The 25373-nt window shown below is 43.1% G+C and overlaps 2 protein-coding genes across 8 annotated transcripts in view; one reads left to right on the plus strand and one right to left on the minus strand.

Moving 5' to 3' along the window:
• Positions 1-2543: 2543 nt before the first annotated feature.
• On the plus strand, positions 2544-7836 carry CCR9 (C-C motif chemokine receptor 9). 4 transcript variants are annotated; one of them, XM_042817627.1, is made up of 3 exons: positions 2544-2589; positions 4757-4809; positions 5130-7836. In XM_042817627.1, exons 2-3 carry the CDS (start codon positions 4792-4794, stop codon positions 6291-6293), a joined length of 1182 nt encoding a protein of 393 aa, XP_042673561.1. In that variant the 5' UTR covers positions 2544-2589; positions 4757-4791; the 3' UTR covers positions 6294-7836. The 4 variants fall into 4 exon arrangements, with proteins under 4 accessions (XP_042673561.1, XP_042673559.1, XP_042673560.1 ...); XM_042817626.1 differs by lacking the exon at positions 2544-2589 and adding an exon at positions 2605-3261 and having other exon boundaries at positions 4750-4809; XM_042817625.1 differs by having other exon boundaries at positions 2566-2589; positions 4757-7836.
• Positions 7837-9734: 1898 nt separating this feature from the next.
• Positions 9735-25373, minus strand: part of FYCO1 (FYVE and coiled-coil domain autophagy adaptor 1) — a 34212-nt gene continuing 18573 nt past the window's right edge. For 2 of the 4 annotated variants that reach the window (XM_042816853.1, XM_042816854.1), the window contains exons 9-19: positions 24505-24597; positions 23385-23503; positions 21886-22053; positions 21312-21461; positions 20613-20803; positions 20127-20271; positions 16680-16739; positions 15945-16040; positions 13954-14164; positions 13381-13490; positions 9735-12982 (exon numbers count right to left, since the gene is read on the minus strand). In XM_042816853.1, coding sequence (XP_042672787.1) covers positions 12907-12982; positions 13381-13490; positions 13954-14164; positions 15945-16040; positions 16680-16739; positions 20127-20271; positions 20613-20803; positions 21312-21461; positions 21886-22053; positions 23385-23503; positions 24505-24597 — 1419 coding nt within the window. In that variant the 3' untranslated portion in view covers positions 9735-12906. The remainder of the gene's footprint in view (positions 12983-13380; positions 13491-13953; positions 14165-15944; positions 16041-16679; positions 16740-20126; positions 20272-20612; positions 20804-21311; positions 21462-21885; positions 22054-23384; positions 23504-24504; positions 24598-25373) is intronic. The other 2 variants (XM_042816855.1, XM_042816857.1) reach the window with 2 other exon arrangements.

Here is a 25373-nt window from a genome sequence, read left to right on the forward strand (position 1 = left end):
CAGGTAGGTGCATGATAGCAGGCCTGCCTTTTGATAGCCACAGCCCAGACATTATTCCCATTCAGCTTGGCTGGTCTGAGGATAGGAAAAGTGATAAAGAGCACCAGAGTGATCATCAACCAAAGGAAAATCACCTATTTCATGGCACCCACAGTGGCAGCTTACCTTACTCTTGGTCTGAACTGAGCTGGAACTGCAACAGAATATCCTAATTTGGAAGGGTCCCATAAGGATCATTGAATCCAACTCCTGGCTCCTCATGGCACCACCCAAAAATCGGACAATGTGGCTTAGAGTGCTGTCCAGATGTTTCTTTAACTCAGTACCATGACTGCTGCCCTGGGAGCCTGGATGTTTAATGCATTCACAGGACAGAGTGGGTAGTTTCTGGTTTTCTGGAGCACCAGCACATTCTGTCTGGGTTCGGAGTCACAGAAAGGCAGCCTGCACTTCCACCTGCAACTGGGTTAGTGAGGAAAGTGGTGAAAACAGGATGCACCCTCAAAGAAACCCCAAACAAGCAGGTCATAAACATGTCAAAAATTGACATCTAACTCAAAAACAAGTCTGATCATTTTAATTACTCTGTGCTCATGGCAGAGGCCAGAAGCAGACACATGATGTATGGGAAGCTCCACTGGAACATGGCACAGCTGCTGGCCAGAGGACACCTATAGCACCAAGAGCCAATTCTGGCCACAGCCTCCCATAAAAAGGCCAAGCAGAGCATAGGGGAAAATCAGTATTTTTTTTCCAGAGGGGTGTGTGTATTTCAGTTCAGATTCAGTGCGAGCACAGTACAGTTTTGGCTGTGAAAAATGAAACTCTGAGGTCAGCCCCAGAAGAGGGTGTAACCCCAAGCTATGGCCTATTTCTGCAAAATCTTTCCAGCACTGATGAGCGTATCAAGCCGAGCACATCTCTGTTGCTAATACGTGGGATAAACTGGGAGTTAAAAGCTCTCTACCAAGTTGTGTCTTAAATTGAACACCTTGGAGTTAGAAAGAAGATATAAGGAATGCTAGTGGTCTTTGTTTCCCACATATGTTAAACAAACAAAACTTCTGCAATTCAAGTTCTTTTGGCAGGAGTGAAAGCAGCATGTTTGCGAGGAAAGCAGTGGTTCTCAATTTCATAATGATATGAGCTGAAGGGAAATTACAGGATTTGCTTTGAGGCTCATTGTGTGTGGACAGCACTAAGCGTGGGTATGTGTGCGATTGGACAGAAATGTGGCAAGATGTGTAATGTTCAAGCCATTATGGCCCAGTTCCCACTGTGGTGGACAAAAATGTCATGTTTGCAATGACAATAAATGGGGCATGGTAGGAAAAAAATAACCAGCAGGATTAACAACAGCCCATGCTCTGGTCTCTGAGATTTAAGATTTAATTTTTTTTCCCTGGTCCTGTTTGTTTCTCTGAGGGTTTTCATCTCCCAGCTACAAACCAGCTGAGCACTTTGCCTGATTTTAACACACTTCCTGGATGGTTGGAAATCCCTGTCCTTGCCCTCTTCTTTCTAGTGATGGAAGAACACTGAGGCAGGTTTTGCTGCTGAGCAGAAGGCATTAGCAGCACCTGGTGCTTTCCTGTGGCCACACTTGGCCCTAAGGCAACGATAGTGGCAGTGTTGAAGGATGGTACCAATGACAGCTGAGTTCAGCCCAGAGTCTGTCCCAGTTGTTGCTGTTCTCTTAATTACTGGCTAGTAATTAGAGCTGGGCCTCAATGGCATTGAGGAAATTTTGCTGGGGATGAGTGAAACCAGTATCAGCCGTACAGCAGTTCAGCAAAGATCACGGTGCTGGGGGGTCCTAAAGAGAAGGGAACATAAATGTGATTTGTATGCCGATGTGCACGATGTGCAGGTTCATGCATTTATCTACCACTTATCCCTTCTTTCCTCATCAGAATTTTTATGTGCCCTCACACAAGGTGTGCCACCAGCAAAGTGATCCTGCTGTTACCTGCAGTCCTGCCCTATGCTTCCCTGGTTTCACAGGGTGACTCTGCACCCTCCTGCACACACCAAGCTGCCCTGATGCATTCAGACACATCCTCTGGACACACTCAGATGCCACTGGCAAGTGGCACTATATCACTGAGTGTCCGTGGCCAAGGGCCAACTCAGAGTGAGAAGAATGGGACCGGGCCGCTCACTCTCTGGGCACACTGGTGGCTCCCAGGGTGACCCTGTTCTTGTTTGGGGATTTTTTTTTCATGGTGATTGTTTTGTTCATTGGGATGTGACCATGCTGGCATCAGCCCCTGCTTTTCTTGATGCATCTCAGCTGGAAATAGTGGTAAAAGAGTCATCTCCCCTTTGTTATTGAAGGAGCTTACCAAAAAAGTCAACAGCAAAAAAAAAACAACAATAAAAAATTAAAAAAAAAAAAACAACAAAAAACCCATGTGTGTTTGAGCCACCTAAACCATGCAAACCACAGAGAGAACAGCCACTCACAGGTTTGATTGGGCCTGGGTCCAGGAGCACACACCCAACGCAGCCTACAAAGCCTGGGGCTCAGCGTGGCTGCGCAGAGCAGGGCGTGCAGCGGTGCAGCCGACCTCCCCACAGCGACCACCGGTGAGTGCCCTACTTTCAGCCAACTCGCTTTCCTCAGTGGACAGGAATCTGTGTTACAAACAGGCTCTTTAATTTGGAAAAGCAGCCACTGACCTCGCGAAGTTAGGATGGATCTTTTCTATTGCAACAAAGATGAGTAGGAGATAACGCAGGTATTTTGCAGTGCTCCCAGAGTGACTACAACCAACCGGCTCTGGCAGCAGATGCCAGAGCAACATTTTGGAAACAAGGCCTTGAGAAGGCATCTTGCTCCCTGCACTCACCAATGCACACTGAGCTCTTAGAGCTTATTTCTTGAGGTCTGGCCTGGTCATGGGTAGTTTTGGTGAAATCTCCCAATTCTGCAAGGAGATCTGGATGTGTTGAGGAACTCTGAAGCCTGCAGCAAGTAGGAGGTCACTGCAGGAGAAAATCAAGTGCTCGCTGTAGCATCTGAATGGCCATTATGCCCCAAACCAAATGACTGCTACTATTAATATAACCTCTGGCAAGCACAGCGGCAAAACCCCAGTGAGAGGCCACTGCTGTGGTTAGCACAGTGCTTCTTCTGCCTTGAAGCTGACTTCGCAACGCTTTGCTTCTCAGACAGTACAAACCCAGCTTGATTTTCAACTGCCTCTGCATTCACTGTGATGTGAGTGAGCCTGTGTGCTGCAACACGGCTGGAGCCAGGTGGGGACGGGAACGGGATGGGGATGGGGGCTTTGCCATGTGCAACAGGGATGAGAACATTTTTCTCCAGTTAACGCGGCCCTGCCCATCATCGTTTGCATGTTCAAAGCTACAGCTGGTCTTTATTGCTATGTCTTAATATTTAAATGTATGTGTTACACAGATGCGTTTCTTTCCAGCCTGTTTTTGCTGGTGTGAATTCTGAGCCACGCAGCTGCGTTGTTATGCTTTGGCCACATACTTTCGATGGCAGGCTGCTTTGGATAGACGGCGAACAGCATATAGCTTGAGCTCTGCACTTCAAAAATTGTGCATCAGGGCATGGATGACATTGTTCCAAATTGATATCTGTAATTGATCCTCCAGGGGCCAACAGAATCCTCCATGTAGTTCTGTGTCTTGGTAGAAAACTCAAGAAACTATGAGCACACGCTTGTGGCTATTTTTATTTCTTCAATCTCCTCTCAGTACTCTGTTCTTTCATTGAAAAGAGCTTGTGCTGCAAATCTCATTCCATATTCACTGAAGTTACTGCATGGAGACAGAAATAAAAGGCTTGGTCCCCAGTTTGTGCTTTCAATATCCAATAACAACCACTTTATATTTTAGACTAAATTCCAGAACCTCACAAATGTTTGCTGCAAACATCCTATGCTGGGCAGTGCGCAGCCAACATGAGTGCAAGATGCAGAGGTGACCCGCTTGCTGCATCAGCTCCTGCCCCGGTTAACACTGGGGACGGTACTTTTGGCTGGTGCATGGGAGAAACCCAAGAGAAAGCATCTGAATGTGGGCTGTTCCCCCAAGGAAAGGCTGAGCTCAGTGGTGGCTGTGTGACCTGGCTCATTTGACTTTTGTGACGGCTCCTGTACAAAGCAATCTGTAGCAAAAAAGTCTTTCTAGTGTCTGGGGCCATAACAAGCTGCTGCGAGGGGCCGAGCAAAGAGCATGGCAGTCAACAGATAGGAGATGCTGCAGGCAGAGTGCAGGGGATGCAAATACTTTAGTGCTGCAAGCCACCCTTATAAGGCAGGTACTTTTCCTTGCTAGTTGCTAGACAATTCGTGAGAGACGTTAAACAGTCTCATGAAGTTATGGCGCATTGAGATGGCTTTCTTTTTTGATGTGCGCACTGGGGACTGTACGTCTTATTAAAAATGAAATCACACTGACCCTAGTAAGTCAAAGGGTGTAATCGGCACAGCAGCAGAGAGAAGCTGAGGCCCTAATTTACCCTTACTTTTTCCTGCATTAAGGATCTTTTCTGCCCATCTTTTAGCAAAATGGAAACATCTCAGAGACATTGGTTTCTGCTTGGTTTGCCCATCTACCAGCCAGGCACATCTAAGAGGGTTAAAAAGCTTCAGTTCAGAAAGCTAGCTGAGAATCCCACTGAGGTTTACATTAAAATAAAATAATTGAAGAAGAGAGTCACAGTCCTATTTTAGAGATATTTCAAATTGTTTTGCTCCCATCTTTTCTCTCCAGAGTGCAGTATCTCCTTCAAGACAAGGAAAAAATTGAGTAAAGATGGCACTTGCAGGCACAGTGAGTACACACAAATGTTGCTGTGTAATCTCATTTTTTCCTTCCCCCAACATCAGTTTTCTACTCCCAAGAGCCAGTTGTGCTGCCCCACCCTAGCAGTGTTACAAAGCTTTCTTCCCCACATCTTTCTGAGTCTGGATTTTTTATGTATTTGAATCTTCTCTTGGGCGTGGGTGCATTACAAGCCATCAGAAAACCACTGTTTTGCTGATGGCTTTTCCCAACTAAAATGGGTGATGCTGGGGATCTTAAGCTACATCTGGTGAATTTGTGCTCTTATGGGCCACCTCAATGTGAATTTACCCAGTGTCCCACCACAGGTTCCCCACACTGGCAAGACCAGCCTGGATTACTACCAGAATGACAGCGCAGGGCTGTCTGTCATTGGGAACCCCGCCAACGACACAGAGCTCATGTGTGACAGGAGGCAGGTCTGGCAGTTTGCTCGAGCTTTCTTGCCCGTGTTTTTCTGGCTCATCTTCTTTGTGGGCACGGTGGGAAATGCCTTGGTCGTTCTCATCTACTGCAAATACCGCTTCAGGAGGAGCATGATGGACCGCTACCTGCTGCACTTAGCTGTTGCAGATCTGCTCCTCCTTTTCACCCTCCCATTCTGGGCCACGGCTGCCTCCAGTGGATGGATCTTCAGAAATTTCATGTGCAAAGTCGTCAATAGCATGTATAAGATCAACTTCTACAGCTGCATCTTGTTTCTAACATGCATCAGTTTTGACAGGTACATCACCATTGTTCAAGCAACAAAAGCTAAATCTTCCAAGCAAAGGCGGATCCTGCGCAGCAAACTCGTGTGCTTGGCTGTCTGGCTGGCATCTGTCAGCCTGTGCCTCCCTGAGATAATGTACAGCCAGAGCAAGCAGATCGGTGCTGTGACGGTGTGCAAAATGGCGTACCCACCCAGCGTTGGCATGGCCTTCAGAGTTGCCGTCCTGGCTCTGAAGGTCACTATAGGCTTCTTCCTCCCACTTCTAGTCATGGTTATTTGCTACACCCTGATCATCCACACCCTCCTCCAAGCCAAAAGATGCCAAAAGCAGAAATCATTAAAGATCATCACCATGATCATCACTGCCTTTCTTCTCTCTCAGTTCCCGTACAACATTGTTTTGCTGATCAAGACCATCAACATGTACACCGGGGCAGTGTACAGCTGCCAGACCATCAACGGGCTGGACATTGGGCTGCAGGTCACTCAGAGCATCGCCTTTCTCCACAGCTGCCTCAACCCCTTCCTTTATGTCTTTGCTGGGGAGCGTTTCAGGATGGCACTGGTCAGAATGGTGCAGAGCACTGGCCGCTACTGGTCTAGAGGCCAGGAGCAGTGCTCCTCCTTGGGTGACAGCCAGGAGCACAGCTCCAACTGGTCCTTTGCCATGCTGGGGCGGCGGCGGGTGAGGAACTCACTCACCCTCAGCACCCATTTGGCCTCCTCTGTTGTTCCTGCCTCATGCCAAGTCTTTGTGTAAGCCAGTGTCTCCTGAGGGCTATCAAGCATGTCCTTTTAGACATCACTCCTGCACCCCAAAGATTGCCTTGGAGGAGGACTGGCCTCCTTGGTTGTGTCCAGGACTGAGCTGGGACACTGAGGGCCCTACATGTGCTTCCTTCATGCCCTGCCAAGCCAGACCAGGCCTCGCTCACATAGAGAAGTGAAACCTTCTGCACCGTGCAGCAAAATTGGAGCCAGGCATGTTGTGAGCCAAGCTGACAAGGAATAAGAGCTATCTCTGAGGCAGCTCTTAGAACCCATCCATTGCTCAAAACACAGCCCAAATAGCAAGCCTCTCAGAAAAGCCATGAACATCATGTAAGGATGAACCACACTTCCATCCATGGGAAGTGGTGAGAAGGAGCTGGGCCCTTGCTGCAGGACGGCTCCATGATAACTCAATTTTTGGCCATTGCCTGGTTTCAGAAAGTGAAGGCTGCTCCATGCACAAATGGACACAATGCTGCTTTGTGGGACAGTCAAAGGAAAGCTAATATTCTGTACTCACTACAGAATTAAATCCTTCTCCCGTATTTTAGCTCTTTGGTGTAGGGTGAGAGCAGGTGCAATGTATTTGCTGCAGTTTGTATTTCTCTGCATTGACAAGCCACAACTCGCAGTAAGAATTCAAGGCCACTGGATGCTCTGAGTTTTCTGTCCCCAAGCACTTAAACCCCAAACTGATGATTCAACAAGCCATCAATGACGGCACCTTTGCAAAGACAACAAAAGACGTTTAACCCAGAATTGATGAGACAGAGTGTCATAAGATCTCAAACCTATAGTTAGCAACATTTTGGTTGAGATGCTCCTCTTGGGGCTGGTGGGGTACAAGATGCGTTTAGGTGGGAGCTGCAGCAAACCTACCAGTTTCTTGGGAACTGCAGATGGTGCACTGGCACCATAAGGGTGCGGGAGGTCTGCGGCACCACAAGGCTCCCAGCAGTGCCAATTCCCACCCCAAGCACCCCAAGCTTATGCTGCTTGTTTTAGTGCCCAGGAGGCTTTCTTGTAAATAACCTATTTTAATAATCTGCTTTGGCATTAGGTGACTATCACTCATTAAAGCATCTGAGTAAACACCAGTTTTCTGCAAGGCTTGGCACTGCTTTCCTAACTAACACAGTACATGTGGGTAGATGGGGTTCTACTTTGACATACATGTTTTGAGGGTTTTTTATTGTTCTTCATTTTTGCCTTAGAGAAATAAGTGCTGAAAGAGACACGCATTTTTTTCCTGTATGTGTAAAGGCGGCGTTTGTGATTTGTGTGGAGCTCAAATTGAGCAGAAGCTGAAATTCCCTTCAATAAAGCACTGTCACGTACACATCCACCGCGGGGATGGACTGGTGGTGTCTTTGCCTACAAACCGGCTCCATCTTTGCGTCCATACACCCAACCTGTTTCCTCCCGTGTCTGAGGAGAAGCAAATAGCCTCCCTATGTTTGCAATTCCCAGTAACTGACAGCAGACACACAACATAGTGAAGTAGTGTCAGTGAAGTAGTGAAGTCAAGAAAGCAAGAGGACTTACCCGAAACGCTGTCCTCCTTAAAACCAGCTGTGCAAGCTTCAGCCATGGAATTCCTGGTGGCTGTGAGCAGCGGGCAGCAAAGAGGGATGGATGCTCGTGTTTCAGCACACAGGTGAGTGCTGTGCCCTCACGCAGCAAAAGCACAGTGGGAAATTCTCATGCGGGGCCGGCGAGTGAAACTGCTGAGGCTGGTGACATGGCGCTGAACTTTCAGCAGGTCGGGGCACCGGGTCGTCCCCCGGTCACGTCCCGCTCTGAGTCAGGCAGCGCCTGCAGTGCGCGCTCCCAGCGGGGCTCAGCACGGAGGTGCTGCTCCTCAGGGGCCTCTGTGCTGCCTGTGTGTCACATCACATTTTGGAGTGTGGCCCCATCCTCGCCTTTTCACCCCTCAGCACCTGTTAGGCGTTACAGTCCAGAGGCCTCAAGCTGAGGACGAGGCACTCCATCTACCAGAGAGCAGAGCAGCACAGCCAGGTGCTCCTGAGGCCCTGTGAGTCAGCCAGCTGGGTTTTGCCTCAGTCACCCACAAAAACATCTGTGTGCATAAAATGAGGTCTCGGTGAAATGACTGCAGGCTTCCAAGAGCCTCAAGCAGGCCAGGAGCCCACTGCCTCATTCCTAGATTCCTCAGACCATGCAAAGCCGTGCCATAATGGGGACTGCTGCCAGTAGCTCTGAACTGCCATTAATTCCATGTCTCAAAGGCCCCAGAGGTGGCCACGACCGTCAGGCTGTCACGTAGCATCGCAGCAGCCTGTCTGTGGTGTGAAGAGAGGAAGCACATTAGAGCTGGGAGGAAATGCCACTTCCTGCAGACAAACCTGTTCAACCAACAGCAGCTCCCACCTCAAACGCAGACGGGGGTACAGGAATACGGCCTCTGCCTCTTCCAGGGAGCAGAGCAACTACGGGACAGCGAGGATCGCCATGGCTGCTGCAAACATCGCTTGAAGTCACACTACGTAGTATGGTTGTATTCATCCTGAAACCTGAACTATTGATGTGAGTTTGGTACACGTAAAATCATCATTTCCAGGTTCAACACTCTGTGATTTCACTGCTCAGACACCATAGATTCCATGCCCTTGAGAGCTGTTTTTTTTTCTGAGCCTGGGCTATAGGAATGTTGAGACCTTGTATTTGGCCTGCAAAGTGACAATTCAAGGACTAATGGACAGCATATCACTGCCCCGTGCAGCCATACACTTTCACATGGTCCACACAGCAGTGCTGTACTGGGTGTGCTAAGGTGACTGGGGATAACTGGGATTGACAGTAGGACATAGGTGGGTTAAAATCCCATGTAAGACAGCATTAGGGGCTCAGATTATCTTGCCTTTAGCATGGAGGATGCATTGCTTAATAAGCCTGAGAATTGATTATTGGAGATTTACACAGAGACTTTCAACAGCTACAGCCTCCCTTTTAGAGCTGCACAGCAGCTCGGATGTATTTGGTCTTTGCAGTTCCCTTGTATTCCATGCTAAGCATGGCTGAGGCTTGATTCCAAAGGTGCCGCTGAGCTGCTTCTTGCAGCCCCCAGAAGAAATCTATGAGGACACAGCAACTGAAAAGAAGAAGTGATGACTGATGGTGGTGGGGCCCCCTGTCCCCATTCTGACGGCCCCAGCAGCTCAGGTTAGCCTACATGCGGCTGAGTCTACAAATGCAAACAGATGTTTCTCCAACTCCTCCAAGGCAAGAAGCAGAGACAATATGTAAAGAATGCCTCTCACTCACACAATCGTTCAGTATAAATGGACTCAATCTTATTTTCTAACCTTCTAATTTTTCCTTATTTCCCAACGTTTTTCCAGCCTAGAAGTAGATGTGATTTATCTTCATGACAAAGCCATCTCTGCCTGGCACAAAGCAGACATACACGCTGGATGATAAAGAAGTTTATTTTTTTTAATTCCTGAGGTTATAAAAGGAAAAAAAAAGCATCAAGAAACAAACATTCCAGTACATGACTGTCTACACCTCTGTAACTGCACAGATGCTGGGATACATAAATCTCTTTTTTTCCCCCTCGTGGAACGTGAAATTTGATGTGAATGGATTTGCAATTCTTTGGCAGCTAAAACCAGAAAACGTTTCTGAACAACTTACAATATAAGTGTCTGAGTATAATTAAAACTATAGTGCAATTTTGATTTTTAAAAAGAGCAAATTCAGGCTTTTGAAGAGGTGCTACTTCTTACTGTGCAAATCTCAGTGATGTCTCATAAAGCAGCATTGAGTAATGCTGAATCCAGGAATTATGTCATTTTCTTAAAATAACTGTATTCTTTCCTCTGCATAAATCCCTGCCTAACAAATAACAGATTACCCTTCCTTATTCTAGCACCCAGAAAAAAACACCCAATTAGATATGCTGACTTTTTATGCACTCTTTGTATATAAAGGTCACAGGCGTGACATCCCCTTAAATCAGTTTTGTGATTGATTTTAAGTATTTCTCTTAATTGTATTGCAGGGGATGGTCTTCTAACCAAAGGCCCAGTGCAACAAAACACCTGAACCTCTGTAGGCAAACAGATTTATCAGCATTGAAGGCATACCTCACATGAACAGGTTCTTTACAAATATAAAGGGTATAATAGAGGGTATAAAGTGCTTGAGTGAAGTCTCTTGCACAAACCTATGCTTGTGGGCAGTCCTACAACGGGGCCCCGTGACTCCAGCAATAAATGATCTGGGACAGTCACACAACAGCTCTGTAACAAGAACACGTTCTTTGCTGTGTTCTCCGCACAGCCCAAGGTGGAAAAGACTCCCTCATCTAGGTGACACAACGGGTTCCCTTACTTGAACAGTTCCTTCCAACAGCTGAGCTCATGTCCACTTGTTGCATCTTTACCTGATGGAATATTTGCTTTTCTGAAATGACTTCTGTTTAAATGCTCTCCTCTGTGAGAAGCAAACAATAATTTGTTATCTTGAACCTATAGGTTCTTGCTCCTCCTCCTCTTAGTCCTCTTTTGGAGAGCAAAAAAAGCCAGGTTTTCCTGTCTCTCATGTGACAGGAAAACCTGAAGAAAAGCTAACAGAAAGACTCAAATGCTAAAAAGAAAATCATCCAGCGTTTTTATTACCCACCTTCCAAACACAAGTTTTGGCAAACCTCAGGCCTGTCTACATGAAAAACTTGCTTGCAAAAATTTGGCCTACTACACAGAGCCAGTTTCTTTAAGAATAAATGGTGCCTTAAAAATATTTGCTATTGAATGAAAAAATCTTAAGAACAAGGATGCAGAGAAGAAATCCAGAGGCAAGCCTGTCAAATGATTCTGACTACAGATAAATACTTCTGAGCAGAGATGTCGTATTTTAGCCTAAAACATTTGACGGCATCCCTTTAACTTACATTTGGCATTTTTATAAAGATCTCCTAGTAAGATTAGTATTCTAAGTAAAACAGCAACAAGATGCTTTTAAAAATCACACCTGAAAGCTTAAAGGAAAACTGCAGCAGACCTCAGTAACAGCTGTGTGAAATTGCATAGCAAACGGCATACAGTATCCATTCTTCAGCAATAAATAAACTCTTCTTGCTCAATTAAATAAAAACATAGCTTCAACACTGAAATATGCCATAATTCAGAGCAGAGCATTTATGTCTGTAATTGTGTCATTTATTGCCCACTTTGGTTTCTTGTCCACCTCCTTTTCATGCACACAGCCAGGGAAGGGTCTCACTCTTACTGCATCCTGTTACTCAGGAGGAGTAAGGCAGCGCACACCTCTCGCCAACTCCTGTGCCCAGCACAGCACATCACACATGCTGGGAAGCGACGTTTGAAGAGTAAACCATCCAGGAGCCAGACAGCCTCGTTGAAAAGGCCCCGATTCCAGCTTGGTGCCACCCTGAGTGCAAGTCCTTGTTAGAAAGCCCTGAACATGCAACTTAAAGTCCAGGTGATCCATGAAAGGCAGTCATTCTTTCACAATCTTCTTCAGGATCAGTGTGTTTACACATTGTTAACAACGGAATGAATGATTAGCAACTGTTAGCTTTATCTACAGTATTTTTTTTTCCCAGAAATTTCCCTACAGTCAAACACTGCCTCGCATCCATCTTTTAGCTACCAGCCTATTGCTGTAGAATCACATACCCCATGGGGAGTTCTGTAAGTGCTGGGTATGTATTCAATTTCAAATGGATTTCTGGAGACCGATTCAAAACTTACGGCTGCTTTCCACTTAGTCTACAGAGAGAAAGGACATTGCTGGCCTCCTCAGAGATTGTGCTTTCTTGTGAATGCTGCTGACCAAGAGGCTACAGCAGGAAGCAGAAATGCTCTTCTTCCAAGTGTCACACAGTGAGTAGTACTTTATTCTACAAATTATACACCTGATTCTGCCACTGGTACTCACCAAATGAGCTGATTTCAGTGGAACAACTTACAGAGTACAAAGAGCAAAAGTGAAATAAATTGTTGCTTCATGTTTTATTGCTTTGTAACTGGCATTAAAGACCAAAGCATTTATAAAAGCCAGTTAAGACTTACCAAATCTTAGCTCAAAATGTTAAAAACTCTATAGTTGCTGCTTATAAAACTTGAAAGAGATAAAAAATTCTAGATGAATTACAATATATATCTGCAAAGATTGAAGGATTGCATAGTTGCTGTTTGGACTGTGAGAGCAGTAGAGCAGAATGGAAATGGGTATGTTTATTCCTCAGTGAAGAGGTCAACAAAAGTAATGCATTTTTATTTGAATTTCCTTTTGAAGGATATTTTTATAAGAAATGTTTAATTTTCAGCAGAGAATTTCAGTCACTTCCACACTTACTTTTTTCCCCACTGAAAAAAATTTGGCTGGAACATTACTTGCCCTGTTGAATCAAACAAGATGGCTTCTGAGGAATCTGTACACAGTACAGAACCATTAGTGTTCCTAAAAAGGCTTTGTTTTCTAGTGTATACATGCTCTCTATGTGCATTATAACTATTGCATAGTTTCAAAGTCTTCAAATAGTGGTAACCACAATGCTTACATAAATAGCATTTCTTACAAATTTAATTAAAAATAACACAGTATATTCAAGGCTATGGAAAATCACTTCCATCATAGATGACAGGTCGCTCAACAGTCAACTGATAAAACACTCTTTTTGAAATAAATCTGTCAAGAAACAAAAGGAAGAAGATGACTGTGTTAGCTGAAATCAACCGGACAGAAAGTGCTAAAAATTATTTCATTTTACACTCAGGCAAAAAAAATGACTTGTTTTAAAAAGAGATTTTTTTCACAAAGACTGTCAAGTCTCTTGTTTCAAAGATAACATTTCTGACTATTCTATTTATCTTCTCAGAGGTCAAGACAAACAAGTTAAAGTCTGCTACGGTGGGGAGACGAAAACAAAAAAGAACAAAAACCAAAACTCAGGTTGAAGATCTTTTGGCAAGCAGGGAGCAGTTTCTCACACTTACTTCCAAACAGCAGAGTAAGGATACAACTAAGCATTTGCACAGCCTGTAGAAGCAAGTTTACTTCACTTTTTACACTCAGGTAGGACCTACCTAGAAAACGTGTTGTCAAATATCAGTGTGTAAATTCCAGAGTTTCTGACTTTCATCTGCCCTCTGATAGTTTCCTTATGAGAATTGCAGCGGGTCATAGGAATGAGAACCTGGAATTCAGCACAAATCATCAGTACCCTTAAACACACATTTGACTCTAAGAAATTCAAACAACCCAGTCCATTTATCTGTTTCCTTGTAGTCTCTGCTTAAGAGCCTGGCAAGATCAGCCCTAAGCAGCTACAAATCAAGCTATGCTGAGGAGGAAGAAAAGAAGAATTTTGCAAGCTTGAGCACTTATTTTTGCTTAATAATAGTGAGTGATGATGAGACTAGCAGAAGCTATAGACTTTTTCAACTCGACTTTTGCAGGCAATATCAAATAAAGATGAAGCTCTGCCTCCAGGAAAACGTAATTGGAATAAAGAACTCCTTAAATGCAATAGTAATTAACACTATTGTGGAAATCAGTTGGCTGTGCTGGCTGATTCCTCTGGGGAGCCTATTGAAGTATGTTACGCTTCCTAAGGCAGTAAAGAAACTAAAGACCCCACAGGGAAATAACAGCCTTACTTTGCACTGATCCAGTGGTGTGTCTTCTGATTCTTGGTAGACGACGCTGAAGGAGATGCTTTTAGGGTCTGATGAAAATATCCAACTAATTGTCAGCCCAATCTCTGTAACAGTGATGGGAATGATACTGTAAGTGCTGGATTTGATGAACAGTTCTCTGTTGCCTTCCCCAAAATTTATAATCTCCTCCACTGTAAGGGGTAATTTGACCCTGTAAGAGAGAAAAATACAGTCACTTGAAGAGATCCAGTCTAATAGCTGTGACAAAAACAACAGCCATTTTTTATTTTCTGTTTATTTGAGGCAGCCTCCACAGCAACTTTGAACAGGTTTAACAAGACACAGGAAAATTCAGCCCCAGAAGAAAGCAAGAACTGTAGAAAAGATGAAAGCACTTTCACTGTTTCAGCAAATATGGATATTATTCACTTATTTATTTCACTTTGACTAGAAAAATCTTTATTGAATAAAGCTTTTTAGAGCTCCTGTGATTTAAAAAAAAGTCTGCTGCCCTCTACTGTTCCTTTCACAGAAATGTAAACAGAAATTTGTCAATGTACTGTTCTCATCTAGACATTATTTGTACAGAAAACAGGGATCAAGAGTTCAGAGAGGGCAGAAGGGTGGAATGTAATAACAGCTTTGTCTAGCCCCTCTGGAGCTCTTACTGCATGCTCTGTTTTACCCAAATAAGCTGGATAAAAGCTGATTTAAGGACCCTCCAATTAAAAAGGAAGCACTCAGCATCTAGGTGATCCTGACTCCTGAAGCATTTTATTAGCCTACTTCATTTTGATATCTATTTCAGACTGCAAGCGGTGGGGACCTTTAACAGAAGAATGCTGCTTGCCTTCTTCAGAGGAAACCAGCAGTTTCTAAGAGCTGAGTAGCTCACCTATGTTATCCTAACTAAAACTGATCTAAAACATCACCCTTCAGGCCAAATAAATTGTTTCCCAAGCAAAAAATCAACTCATTTGCCATAAGATACCACTCAGTCACCATGACGATTTCCTGTCCTAGAGTAAAGAGTTCAGTTTGCAGTCATTGTGGCTAGACAGCTCATTTACTATAGCTCCTGTAATTTGTTCAGAGATAAAGCTTTATACTAAGTTTTATTTACAGTGTTACTTTTGCCCTTAGCTGAAATAGCTACTACATTGTTTCAACTGATCTTTAATTTTAACAAACTAATGATAACTCCTGGTTTTGCTCTGCAGCTCAACCACCACTTATTTTGCTGGTTCTCTGAACAATAGAAACAAGCTTGAAACATTCACCACAAAAGGCCAGCATTTCCAAGCAAGGCTCAAGAGAATGGTGAGCAAAGGGGAATAACTCCAGGTCATGAGTGTTTTTGTGCATTAGATTCCCTCTGTGGCAGTGAAAATGACATTCTGTCACTTTCTGCACGTAACAGTCTATTTCTGAGCAGAGTACACGCAAGAATTGTGTGCACACCACTCACAGAGGTTGAGAGATCATTGGCTGAACATTTTATGCCAATCAAGAATCAATCAGGAATATGGTTCCTGTGAGGCAACAGGTTGGGGTTACCAATAAATAACAGGCACATACTTCAAAAGCTCACCAATTCCCTCTCCATCACAAAGGCCCAAGTAGCACAGCACTCTGCCTTTGCCTACAGTTTCCTCAGAGATTATCAGAACTATGCAGACTTCCCTCTAAGCCCCCTCTCTGTTCACAACACCTCCTGCAGTGAGAACAGGAAGGAAGACTTTATGATGTGACACAAACCAAAATCTTTCCTTCTTGTTCCCCACTCGCATATAAGTTTTTTAAGAGAAAGGACCTGGCTCATTGCTGCTGCTCTGCTTAGTTGAGACACATTCTCTGCTCCTCCTCAGACCAAATTCTGCTGTGGGACACAATCAATCTGAGCTTCTAGAAGTCTGCACAATTCACATAGCTGATATCTGAGTTCAGCCTTTATTTTTTCAGTTTGGTGGTAACGAAATTGTTCTGCTTACATGATTTCTCCTGACTTCAACAAGCTTATCTCAGCATCTTGAGCAACCTGCCACTCTTCTGATTCATCAAAGGTTGAAGAATTACACGTGCTGTTTCTAGGAGAAGAAAAAAAGAAAGCGATGATTTTCTGAATAGTATGGGGTCAAATATTATTTGGAAGCTCAGGTCTTCCTTAAACAGAAATGATTTAATAGCCACAATGACAAATCACGTCATTTTTATTTTGCACATTCTCATGACAAAACTGCCAGGGCAGAACTGCAGCCCTGTTCTGCTAATCAACATGCAAAATGCAAACAGCTTCCATCCTGGCTTCATGAGCTAAGAGGAATGCATGTATCCAGAACATCCCTTCAACAGTCTTAAGATAAACTCCCTACTGAGATGCTGCCAGGTTTAAAAGCTTTCATCAAAGGTGAAAATCTAGAGTTGGGTGGCAGAGACAAGCAGCACAGTCTGGCCTCATCTCTTAAACAAACCCTCCCCAGGGATATGACATTTGTCCTGGATTTAGTCGGTGAGCCATTTTACAAATACATTCTCCAGCTCCTTATTCTGACACACGGTACACAGAATGTATTTTCTCACATAGAATCACTGTTATACGTCTTCTTCCCATACAAGAAATATTGGATGATTCAAGCAAAGACACTGAAGAAGCCGCCACATGATGACAGAGCTGTGTGCCTGCTACACACCATGGCAAGAGGAAGAATCTCTCATCCACTCCTTACCTTAAAAAAGGCAGATGCACTGGATACAGTCTGGAATACCACCAACTATGAATTACAGGGCTGAGGCAGAGATGTAAGCAGCAAAGAAAAGAATGAGTTTGAGAGTCAGTAAACAAATTCTGATAGTTTCCAAGTGAGTTAGAGCTTCTCTAACTGATGCTTTGCTTCTCTGCATTGCAGCAGGCTGGTAACTAAGACAGGCTAACTAATTCTGCCAGAAAATGCCAGAGGCACTTATATATGGAGAATCAAACAGCTGGTTCATTCAAAAGTCAATGGAACCTAATAAAACATGACATCACTTACATGTGCTCTTGAACAATAAGGTGTAATCATGTAGCAAGGGCACAATTGTTACACTTCCTGTAGACTAATCTCAAAATCAATACACAGTTTAGCAATTCTTTTTAAATTCTAAGGGATCTTGCTCTACAAACAATACTGAGAAGGGAAAGAACAACCCCAGGTAACAGTGCATCCACCTGGTCATTAGCAGCATCTGGATAAATTGCATCAGTACTTGCAGTCACACATGAGCCTAGTGGGCTAAGCATTCAACTGTTACATCATTACACCATAACACTGGCTGGAACTAGGAAGAATTTACTGTTATGACTGCTAATAAAACTGCATATTCAACTTTACCCACTGTCTAACACATTTCCTGAACTGATAAAGCACTGTTATCTGTGGCATTCAAGTTCTCTCATTCCTTGAGCAGCTTTTGATGCAATCCCACAAGCTGTTCTCGTCCCCCTGACAGTAGCATTTCTTCCTGTATGACTTTTTCCCGCTAGGTGGCAGCCAGGGGATCATTATGAGCATTATGAGCATGCACCACTGCGCAGACCTCTGGTGGATCTGCTGAAATCCAGTTTCACTTCCTTTTCTTTCAAAAGTGAAATGAATTGGGGCTGATAAGGAGGAAGAACTGAAACATGGAAAAAGCCTACAACAACAGAACAATTCAGAGAATCCTTGAGACACAGACTGCTGGAGGCTGGAAGAGCATTTTGAAAACAAAATATCACTTCATTCTTACCCTATTCTTATGCCTTCCCTCAGGTCTCTATAGTTAGTCACTGTCTCCCAGCTGCATGGTCTAGTACAGCAGGACTCTCCTGTATGTGGAAAGCATTTCTCCCAAATGATACTAAAAATGCTGTGACCAACATCATGAAAGGCTTTGGAGTTATAAACAAAAGGACCTTTTCAGAATTCAAACCTGAAAACAGCTGGTCCAACTTTGCTCTTGAAGATTTTCTGTCTCACAAGCACCTGAGCTCTGATAGCTGCAGCTTAAGTGCCTGAGTGGCTGGTTTCACGTAGCTGAGCAGCAAAAAGTCATAAGCTGTCTGCTGTCAGTAGTGCAGTGACTTCAGGAAAGAAATTTAGTCAACCAAAGTCAGAATCTTACTGAATTATTTGAAAATCAGAAACCTGAAATGGAGAGTGGAAAATATGCAAAGCCTCCTCACTGCTGCTTAGTCCAGGAATCACCTCTGTGCATGCCTCTAATGCCAAGACAAAAAGTGAAGACGTTATCATGGAATGCATAAATGATTTACTGGGCTTGCTGCTAGCAAGCAGGTCAGATCCAAGCCAGGAAGTCTAAACTAGTTATCTACCTTCCCTTCCAGCCCATCAAAGAGAAAAGAAAAAAATAACACCTAGTACAGTGAAGGGTTAGAAGAATGGATGCACTGACTTGGGTGCACTGACTTGGAAGAGAATGATTTGGGATGAAGCATGGAGGATATGGAGCTCTCTGAGTTTGAGACAGAGTACACAAGAATCCTTGTATGAAGGAGTACACATGGGCAGAAGTGGGCAGAGGGGCCACGGCAGACCCATGACATAGCTGGGCATGTGAAAGTGACATGCAGACAGCTGAGGAAAAAGAATGAATGGACCTGAAGATCTGCCACTACATGCTGTGAGTGACCCACACATTGGTATGCAGGAAATCCCAGCTATTTCTCAGAATTTTTAGGATTTAACTATGCTACATCTAGTATGAAGGAAAAAAACCACCCCCCCCACACACACAAAGTGCCCTTCCCTGCCTTAAAACTGCCAAACTCTGCATGTAAGATTGAAAGCAACAGAGAACCAGAGAACGCAAGCTAGGAAATTATCAAAGTAAAGGGATATCTCTGTACACCAAGAGACAATGTGCAAAATCATTCAAGATCTTTTCATTGTTGTGATATGGAAGAAGCTTGGCAAGACTCTGATTAAGACAGCTGTCAATCATTAGACAAATACAGGGTTTGCAAGAAGTTCAGAAAACAGATTTCAAAATAAGCAACTTGGGACTATCGGGGTGCTTTTCAGCCCCATCCCCAGCAGGAAGTAGCAACAATGATTATCACAATCGGTACCAGAAATACGGGCAAGCCTCTATCCCTGAGATCCTAAATACTGTGTTGTCTAGGGTCACTGAGATTACAGCCAGCTCTACATGTAATCCTATCTGATTTCAGCTGTGAGGTATTTGCTTTCAAAACAAGCTGCTTTTCCTCTCAGAAGCAAAAGAAGTATAAAATTAGGTGAAATTGCTCTATTTCCCCCCTGCTCAGATATATAACAATTGTAGCTTTTTCAAGAAACACGTATTGGCAAAAATTACTGTTTGGAAAGATGATGCATTATACAAAATGAAATTTTTGGAGAACGTTTGAAAATATTTGAACAATAGCTTTATATAAGCATGGACATACATCAGGCTATAGTACTACAGTGTACTTTTCAAACCAAGTGCTCAGATATCCAGATGGTCTTAAATTCTCTTTGCTGCTAACTTATGTAGAAACAGATGTAAAAAAAACTTTCTGAAAGCTGTGTTTACTCTAATTTTCTTGTGGAGGGAAAAAAAAAAAAAAGAACCTCTGCCAGATTTAGCTGCACATTTCCAGTTCTTTTTCTTCTCTGTAAGCAATATCTTTTACGTATTTAGGAACCCTATAGAGACAGACCAATTATTTCACACTCAATTCAGTGAAGAGAGTCACAAAAAGAACAGATATGTACTTATTTCCCTTCCCTTCTTGTTCTCTTTATAATAAGCACCAGTGAATCTGTGAATCCGATAGAATCATTTAGCTCTTACTATAAATCAGGTGTGAACAACCAGCAACCTTTGGCAGCCTGCACACTGATTTTAATGGTGATAGCTGGTCTGGGAGAGCACAGACCTGGGACTACTCCTTTGTGCTGTGGAGAAAGCTGGAAGGCTATGGTGGAGCTGTCTGGATTTACTAGATTTGATGCTGACTGCACAAATGGCTCACAATTATCTTGTGTAGTGAACATGTGACTGAGCACAGACGTGTCTTCTCCTTTTGCAGAGGTTGGCTACCTATACTGAATGGTTAAAAGAACCTAAAAGAACCTAACAAGCAAAATTCAGAAGAGCTCCCTCTGCACAAAACAGTGTTTACTCACAGATCTGTCACGCTTTGATCCAGAGAATCTCTATCCATCTGACTTTCACTGTGGAACGAGTCTGATTCTTGTACTTGGCACAGCTCCTCATCAGTGATTATATCAAATGCTGCATCATCTGGTGGTTTAGAGGCTTCACCTGCAACTGTGCCATAAAAGGACATGAAAGAAACATTAGTAATATTAACTAGTTTAGAAAACAAAAAGCAACCTAAATCCTTAAGGGTAAGACTAGGCCATCCCTCTGTCTTTGCAGAAGCATTAGGAAACTACCAAGAACCAACCGTAATCCTCAGGCAGACAGACACGTGTTTAACATACATACAGAATTCTGTCAGTACCATTCAAACACAGTGATGGGAACAATTTAATATGGAAAACAGTCCATGAATATGAAGGTCCCTGGAACCGAGGTGACCATGCAGAGAATGTCTAAGACACCCACCTACTTGTGGCATGCAAAAAGCACACTAATAGCCTTCTCACCTGGTGACACTGGTGATTCCAGTGAGCCTGGGGATCCTTCCTGGTTGGCACTAGATCCAGAGTCATCTGCATTGTCCACAATCACTCTGGGCTTATTAAAGCAGGCTTTGCAGCAACGCTCCTTTCTCCCACCAGGTTTTGTCACCATGTAGTTGTTGCAGCAATAGTAGCAGAAGATGCGACCGCACATTCTAGGAATTATTCAAAGCCAAGGGTGTTAGAATAGTACCACATACAGGTGGAACACATTCACATGACACAGCTTGGGGCTTTGTCATAATGGTCTCACTCTCTGGAAAAGCCCAAATGTCACCTCCAAAGCAGAGGTCATAATACAGACCATGCTGTTTTCTGCGCACTTCACATTTACGAAGTTGTCACAGTTTTGTTTTTCAAAATCATTTAGATCACCAATGGGTGCTGGTAAAAACACTTGCAGATCTCACAGGTTTTACTAGAAACGACCAATTTGAAAGTTGTTAATTAGAAATCACTTCACTGTTCACTAATCATTACTGAATGTTCCCAATAGAGACATTTCCAGTAATGCCTCAGCCCTTCACAGACTTGTGCTCTTTCAGGCTCTGACACAACTCCTATCAATGATTTTGACAAATGAACTACGAATTTCAAGAAGTATTCCATCAGTGTAAATGCTCATAGTGGATTTTGGTTTTGAACAGAGTTCAGCAAACTGACCTGCAGTGGTGCCGGCGCACCATCCACGAGAACTCCCTCTGGCAGTCCAGGCAGTGGTTAACCTCTGTGTCACCCTGCCACTTCTGCTCTGCACTAAGCTTCTGCTGGAACTCCAGAGCATCTGATTTTTGCCACAAAGCATCCTTATCTCTACAGAGAGACAGTTACAGAAATGAAAAGCATATCAATTATTCATGCTCGTTTACTGTTAACTAACCTCAATTTGAATGCCAGTGAAGCTTCATCACCAAAAATTGCTTTTTCTGTAATTTCTGAGAAACTTCCAGGAACGAAGATAGATCAAGAAACCTATTGAAATTGTTGGGAATGGAGGAAAAAGTACATGTCATGCAGAGAATTACATGCTTTTGCAAACAGACAGGAAATTAAGAAGGAGATTGCACTCGTTATATTTTTGACTTTGTTAAGGAAATGTAAAATTTAATCTTCTTATGATCTTGGCTATTACCTCCATCTTCAGATCAGGAATACAAAAGTGAACCACCTAGGCAGTATCCCTTATAATCCTAAGCTAGGATTTTAACTTCTGCTTGATGCTTGTTTTTATGCCAACCTGATAAGTTCTATTAAACGTTCTTCAAGGAACTGTTTTGTTCTTGTCAGGTCATCCAGCTCAGCAAACAACTTCTGGTCATTGCTGTCTTTGTCTGCTGCCACCTTGCTGAGTTTCTCACTGTAATCCAGGGCCTGCTTTTTTGCTTCATCCGCTTCCTTTTGGGTCCTGATCAAATATAAAGGTGATTAAAAATCTTTTTATTAGTTTGGGTGCATTCAAGACTTTCCCGTGGAATGTGGTATCAATGAAATTGTTCTCAGCACACACATTTTTTTTTTTTATACCTAACCAGAATGTTCCCAGTTTTCTGCATCACTGACAGTGCACACAGATTTGTTATCCAGTGAACACAGTCAGCAATCAGTAATTTCTTGGATGCCCTGCTTATAGCAGACATTACAATGGCTGCTACACTGGGAACAAAATCAGTCTCCTTTGAAACTAACATTAGTCATTAGCAGCTGCAAGCTGAGTGAAAGAGACAAAGTCCTATAGACACAGGGTGCCCAGCATTGCAGGTTGCACTCAAAAAAGTGTTTAACACCCCTCTATAGCCTTCTTGTTCACAAAAGAAAAGCAAAACAATTTCTCAAGATGTTCTTCAAACACAGAACAATTAAAAACCATAAGGTTATGAGACCTCAGTTTGCTCACAGGCAGTGGTAAGAAGTGTCACCAGAAAGCCTTGCAGAATGCAGGTTGTGGCTTGATGACATTCTAAGTTGAGTACTCAATCCTAGCAATGGACCAAAAATGCTTCACCAGTGTAACACCAAAGGGCCCAGTTAGTCTGAACAGACTCAGCCAGTTCAGTTGAATTCAAATATTTTGCTGAGTTTTGTACTGACAATTTCCATCATAGGTAAGAATCACCAGCCTTCCCATGAAAATAGATGGTATCAGTATACAAATGTATAAATACATAGGATTTTGTCAACCCATCAGCATTCATGACTCAAGAACTGTTTGGGACTGCCAGACAATCCACCTCACACTGACTCATGTCCCTGGAAATGTAGCTTGCTTTAGATGATTAAAACAAAGAAAGCTATTAAGACATGCAGGATGTGGTCCCATTTAAATAATTCTCACTGTGAGCCTGAAGCATCAAGGAAAGGAGAGAAGAACAAGCTGTCAAAAAATGCTGATTTTTTCTTTAAAAAAAAAAAAAAAGAAAATTTTTTTAAATGTTATAACTAAACTCCAAGGTAAGAGGTTTATGAAATTTCTTGCAGATTGATAAAGAAAGACAAACAATAAATTTACATAATTAGCTAAATTAATCAAGTATTAAAACCTAAACCTTACATTCGTGTGTGCTGTATAACTTATGTGTTTCTTGTCTGAAGCATCAATTTGATATTCCCCACAGAACCCATGCATCATTTCCCCTATATAAAACCTGGGGTACATAATATACTACAGCTACACTTCACTTACTGGTCCCTCACTCAGCTAGCAGCTAATGGCTTGTGTAAAAGAACTAGAACTCCCACCTTTCCAAGAGTTCTCTCAGAGATGTCACCTCCTCTTCCTTCTGCAGCCGAGCAGATTGCAATTCAGACAGCTGCTCTCTTGCTTCATCCAGCTTTCTAGACAAGCTTGTGTTTTCAGCCTAGCAAAATATTTTTTATTTACTGACATATAAAAACAACACTTCAGCAAGCACTGGACTGCTACCAACACACCTAAATCATGCTTTGAAAGAGACAGTTAAAACCAAGCCACCAGTTAAGATATTACTGTATACATAGACATAAATTATTTGTGTACTAGTGATTGCTTATTTCTGTCACACTGAGTATGGGATAAACTCAAAAGTAAGATGGTATTAAGCAGTGCCTCCAATTCTTACTATTCTGCCATTTCAGCTTTTGTCCGCATAGTAAGCAAAATCTCTCAAAGATAATGGCAAAAGAATAAGCCATTATTAAGTTTTTTTTTTTACCACCTAGAAGTGAAAAAAAGAGTCCTGTTCATTAAAGCTATATGGAACATGAAGGACAATAAAACCCAGAACTTATTTCATGGCTAGCCTCTGCAGACAAAACTGCCAAACCGAGTCCTCAAGGCACGTATTGACACAGCACTGTCACTGTGTAGGTTCACCAATACCTGCCAGCAGGCACGGCCAGGTTCAATAACCTTAATTCCCTTCTTTCCCTATCCCTTGCTCACACTTGACACTCCCATCCCAACTGTCCAATACACACATCACAAAAATCCCATGGCTTTTTTTTTTCCAGCTGGGCTATTTCTCAGTCAGATCAATTCTCTGATGCAGTGCTCCTTGCAGCCTGCAAACTGTTGGATCCAAATGTGTGACTGTGTGGAATGGGTGTAAGACAGATACCTTCCAATCCCACACCCCCCATTTAACTAATGTGCACATGCTCAGGTCCTACATGAAACCTGACTAGCTTTAAAAAGTCCGAAGTGCCATTGTGATTTTAATAATCTCCATTTCCATGGAAAACTTTAGACTGCTACACCTGTATTTATTCAAGGACATTCTTAGACTCACACCCATTTCTGTTGCCTTCTTTCTCCCTTTTTAACACTAATGCATTCTGACACAAAAATCTCTGTCTTTGCTTAATCAGATCAAGCACTTACTTGTAAACCTGCAATCTCTTCCTCTGTAGCATGCTGTTGTCTCTTCTGCTCCTCAAGTTGCTCCTTTAGTTTCCCACATTCTTCATTGGCAGCCTAGCAGAGAGATCAAGTCAGAAGTTAGCATTCCTCTAGCTGCCCCCACTTCACCTAAAAATTTCCAATCCTGAATCATGACCATACTGCCCTGTATGGTATAAAAGCAATACTCATGAAATACAGCTAGGAGAAACCCAGCTTATGGACTCAGAACCCTCTGTGGTCACAGACTAGTTGTGGTTTGATGTTACTTGCTATGGGCTACTACAGCTGTCAGCAAAAAAAGCAGCTTAGCTTAATGGGCCTCAAAAGAGTGAGGTAGCCCAAATCATACTCATGAATCCATGATTCTATACTGAGGTTTAAGAAGTGTTTATGAAGAAGAAACATAAATAAATGTACACTATTTTCTCAAACTGGTGGGATTTCTGGATAGCACCAGTGGCACGCATAGAGCCCAGATTAACTGATCAATCTCAGACTCTATCTCAGAATGGCAGAACACAATAAAGTCCTTAACCACTAGGCATGTCATTTCACATATACAAGGTTAACTTCTGATCTTATGGAAGAAAAACCGTGGTCTTCCTGGCTGCCACCTTGAGCAACTGGACACAAAAACAGACAAGGGAATTATCTGCACATTATACCAAAAGTTATATTATCTCCACACCATCCTAGCTCATCCATATAGATGATCTTTGAGGTACTTTTCAAGCCAGGCCGTTCCATGTTGAGATATTTTTAGATTCCCAGGCTAAGGCTGGTTGCACACTAGTCTCAGAGCCTGGCCAACATAAACCCTAGGATTTTGCCCTGTGATTCCTGCAGCA

Source organism: Centrocercus urophasianus, unplaced genomic scaffold, assembly GCF_019232065.1.
Source record: "Centrocercus urophasianus isolate 14NV4802_14NV808 unplaced genomic scaffold, USGS_Curo_1.0 seq_16, whole genome shotgun sequence".
Lineage (NCBI taxonomy): Eukaryota > Metazoa > Chordata > Aves > Galliformes > Phasianidae > Centrocercus > Centrocercus urophasianus.

Bases quoted from the DNA above. Each gene is read 5' to 3' on its own strand.
- CCR9 (XM_042817625.1), top strand. From the start codon at position 5,088: ATGGGCCACCTCAATGTGAATTTACCCAGTGTCCCACCACAGGTTCCC.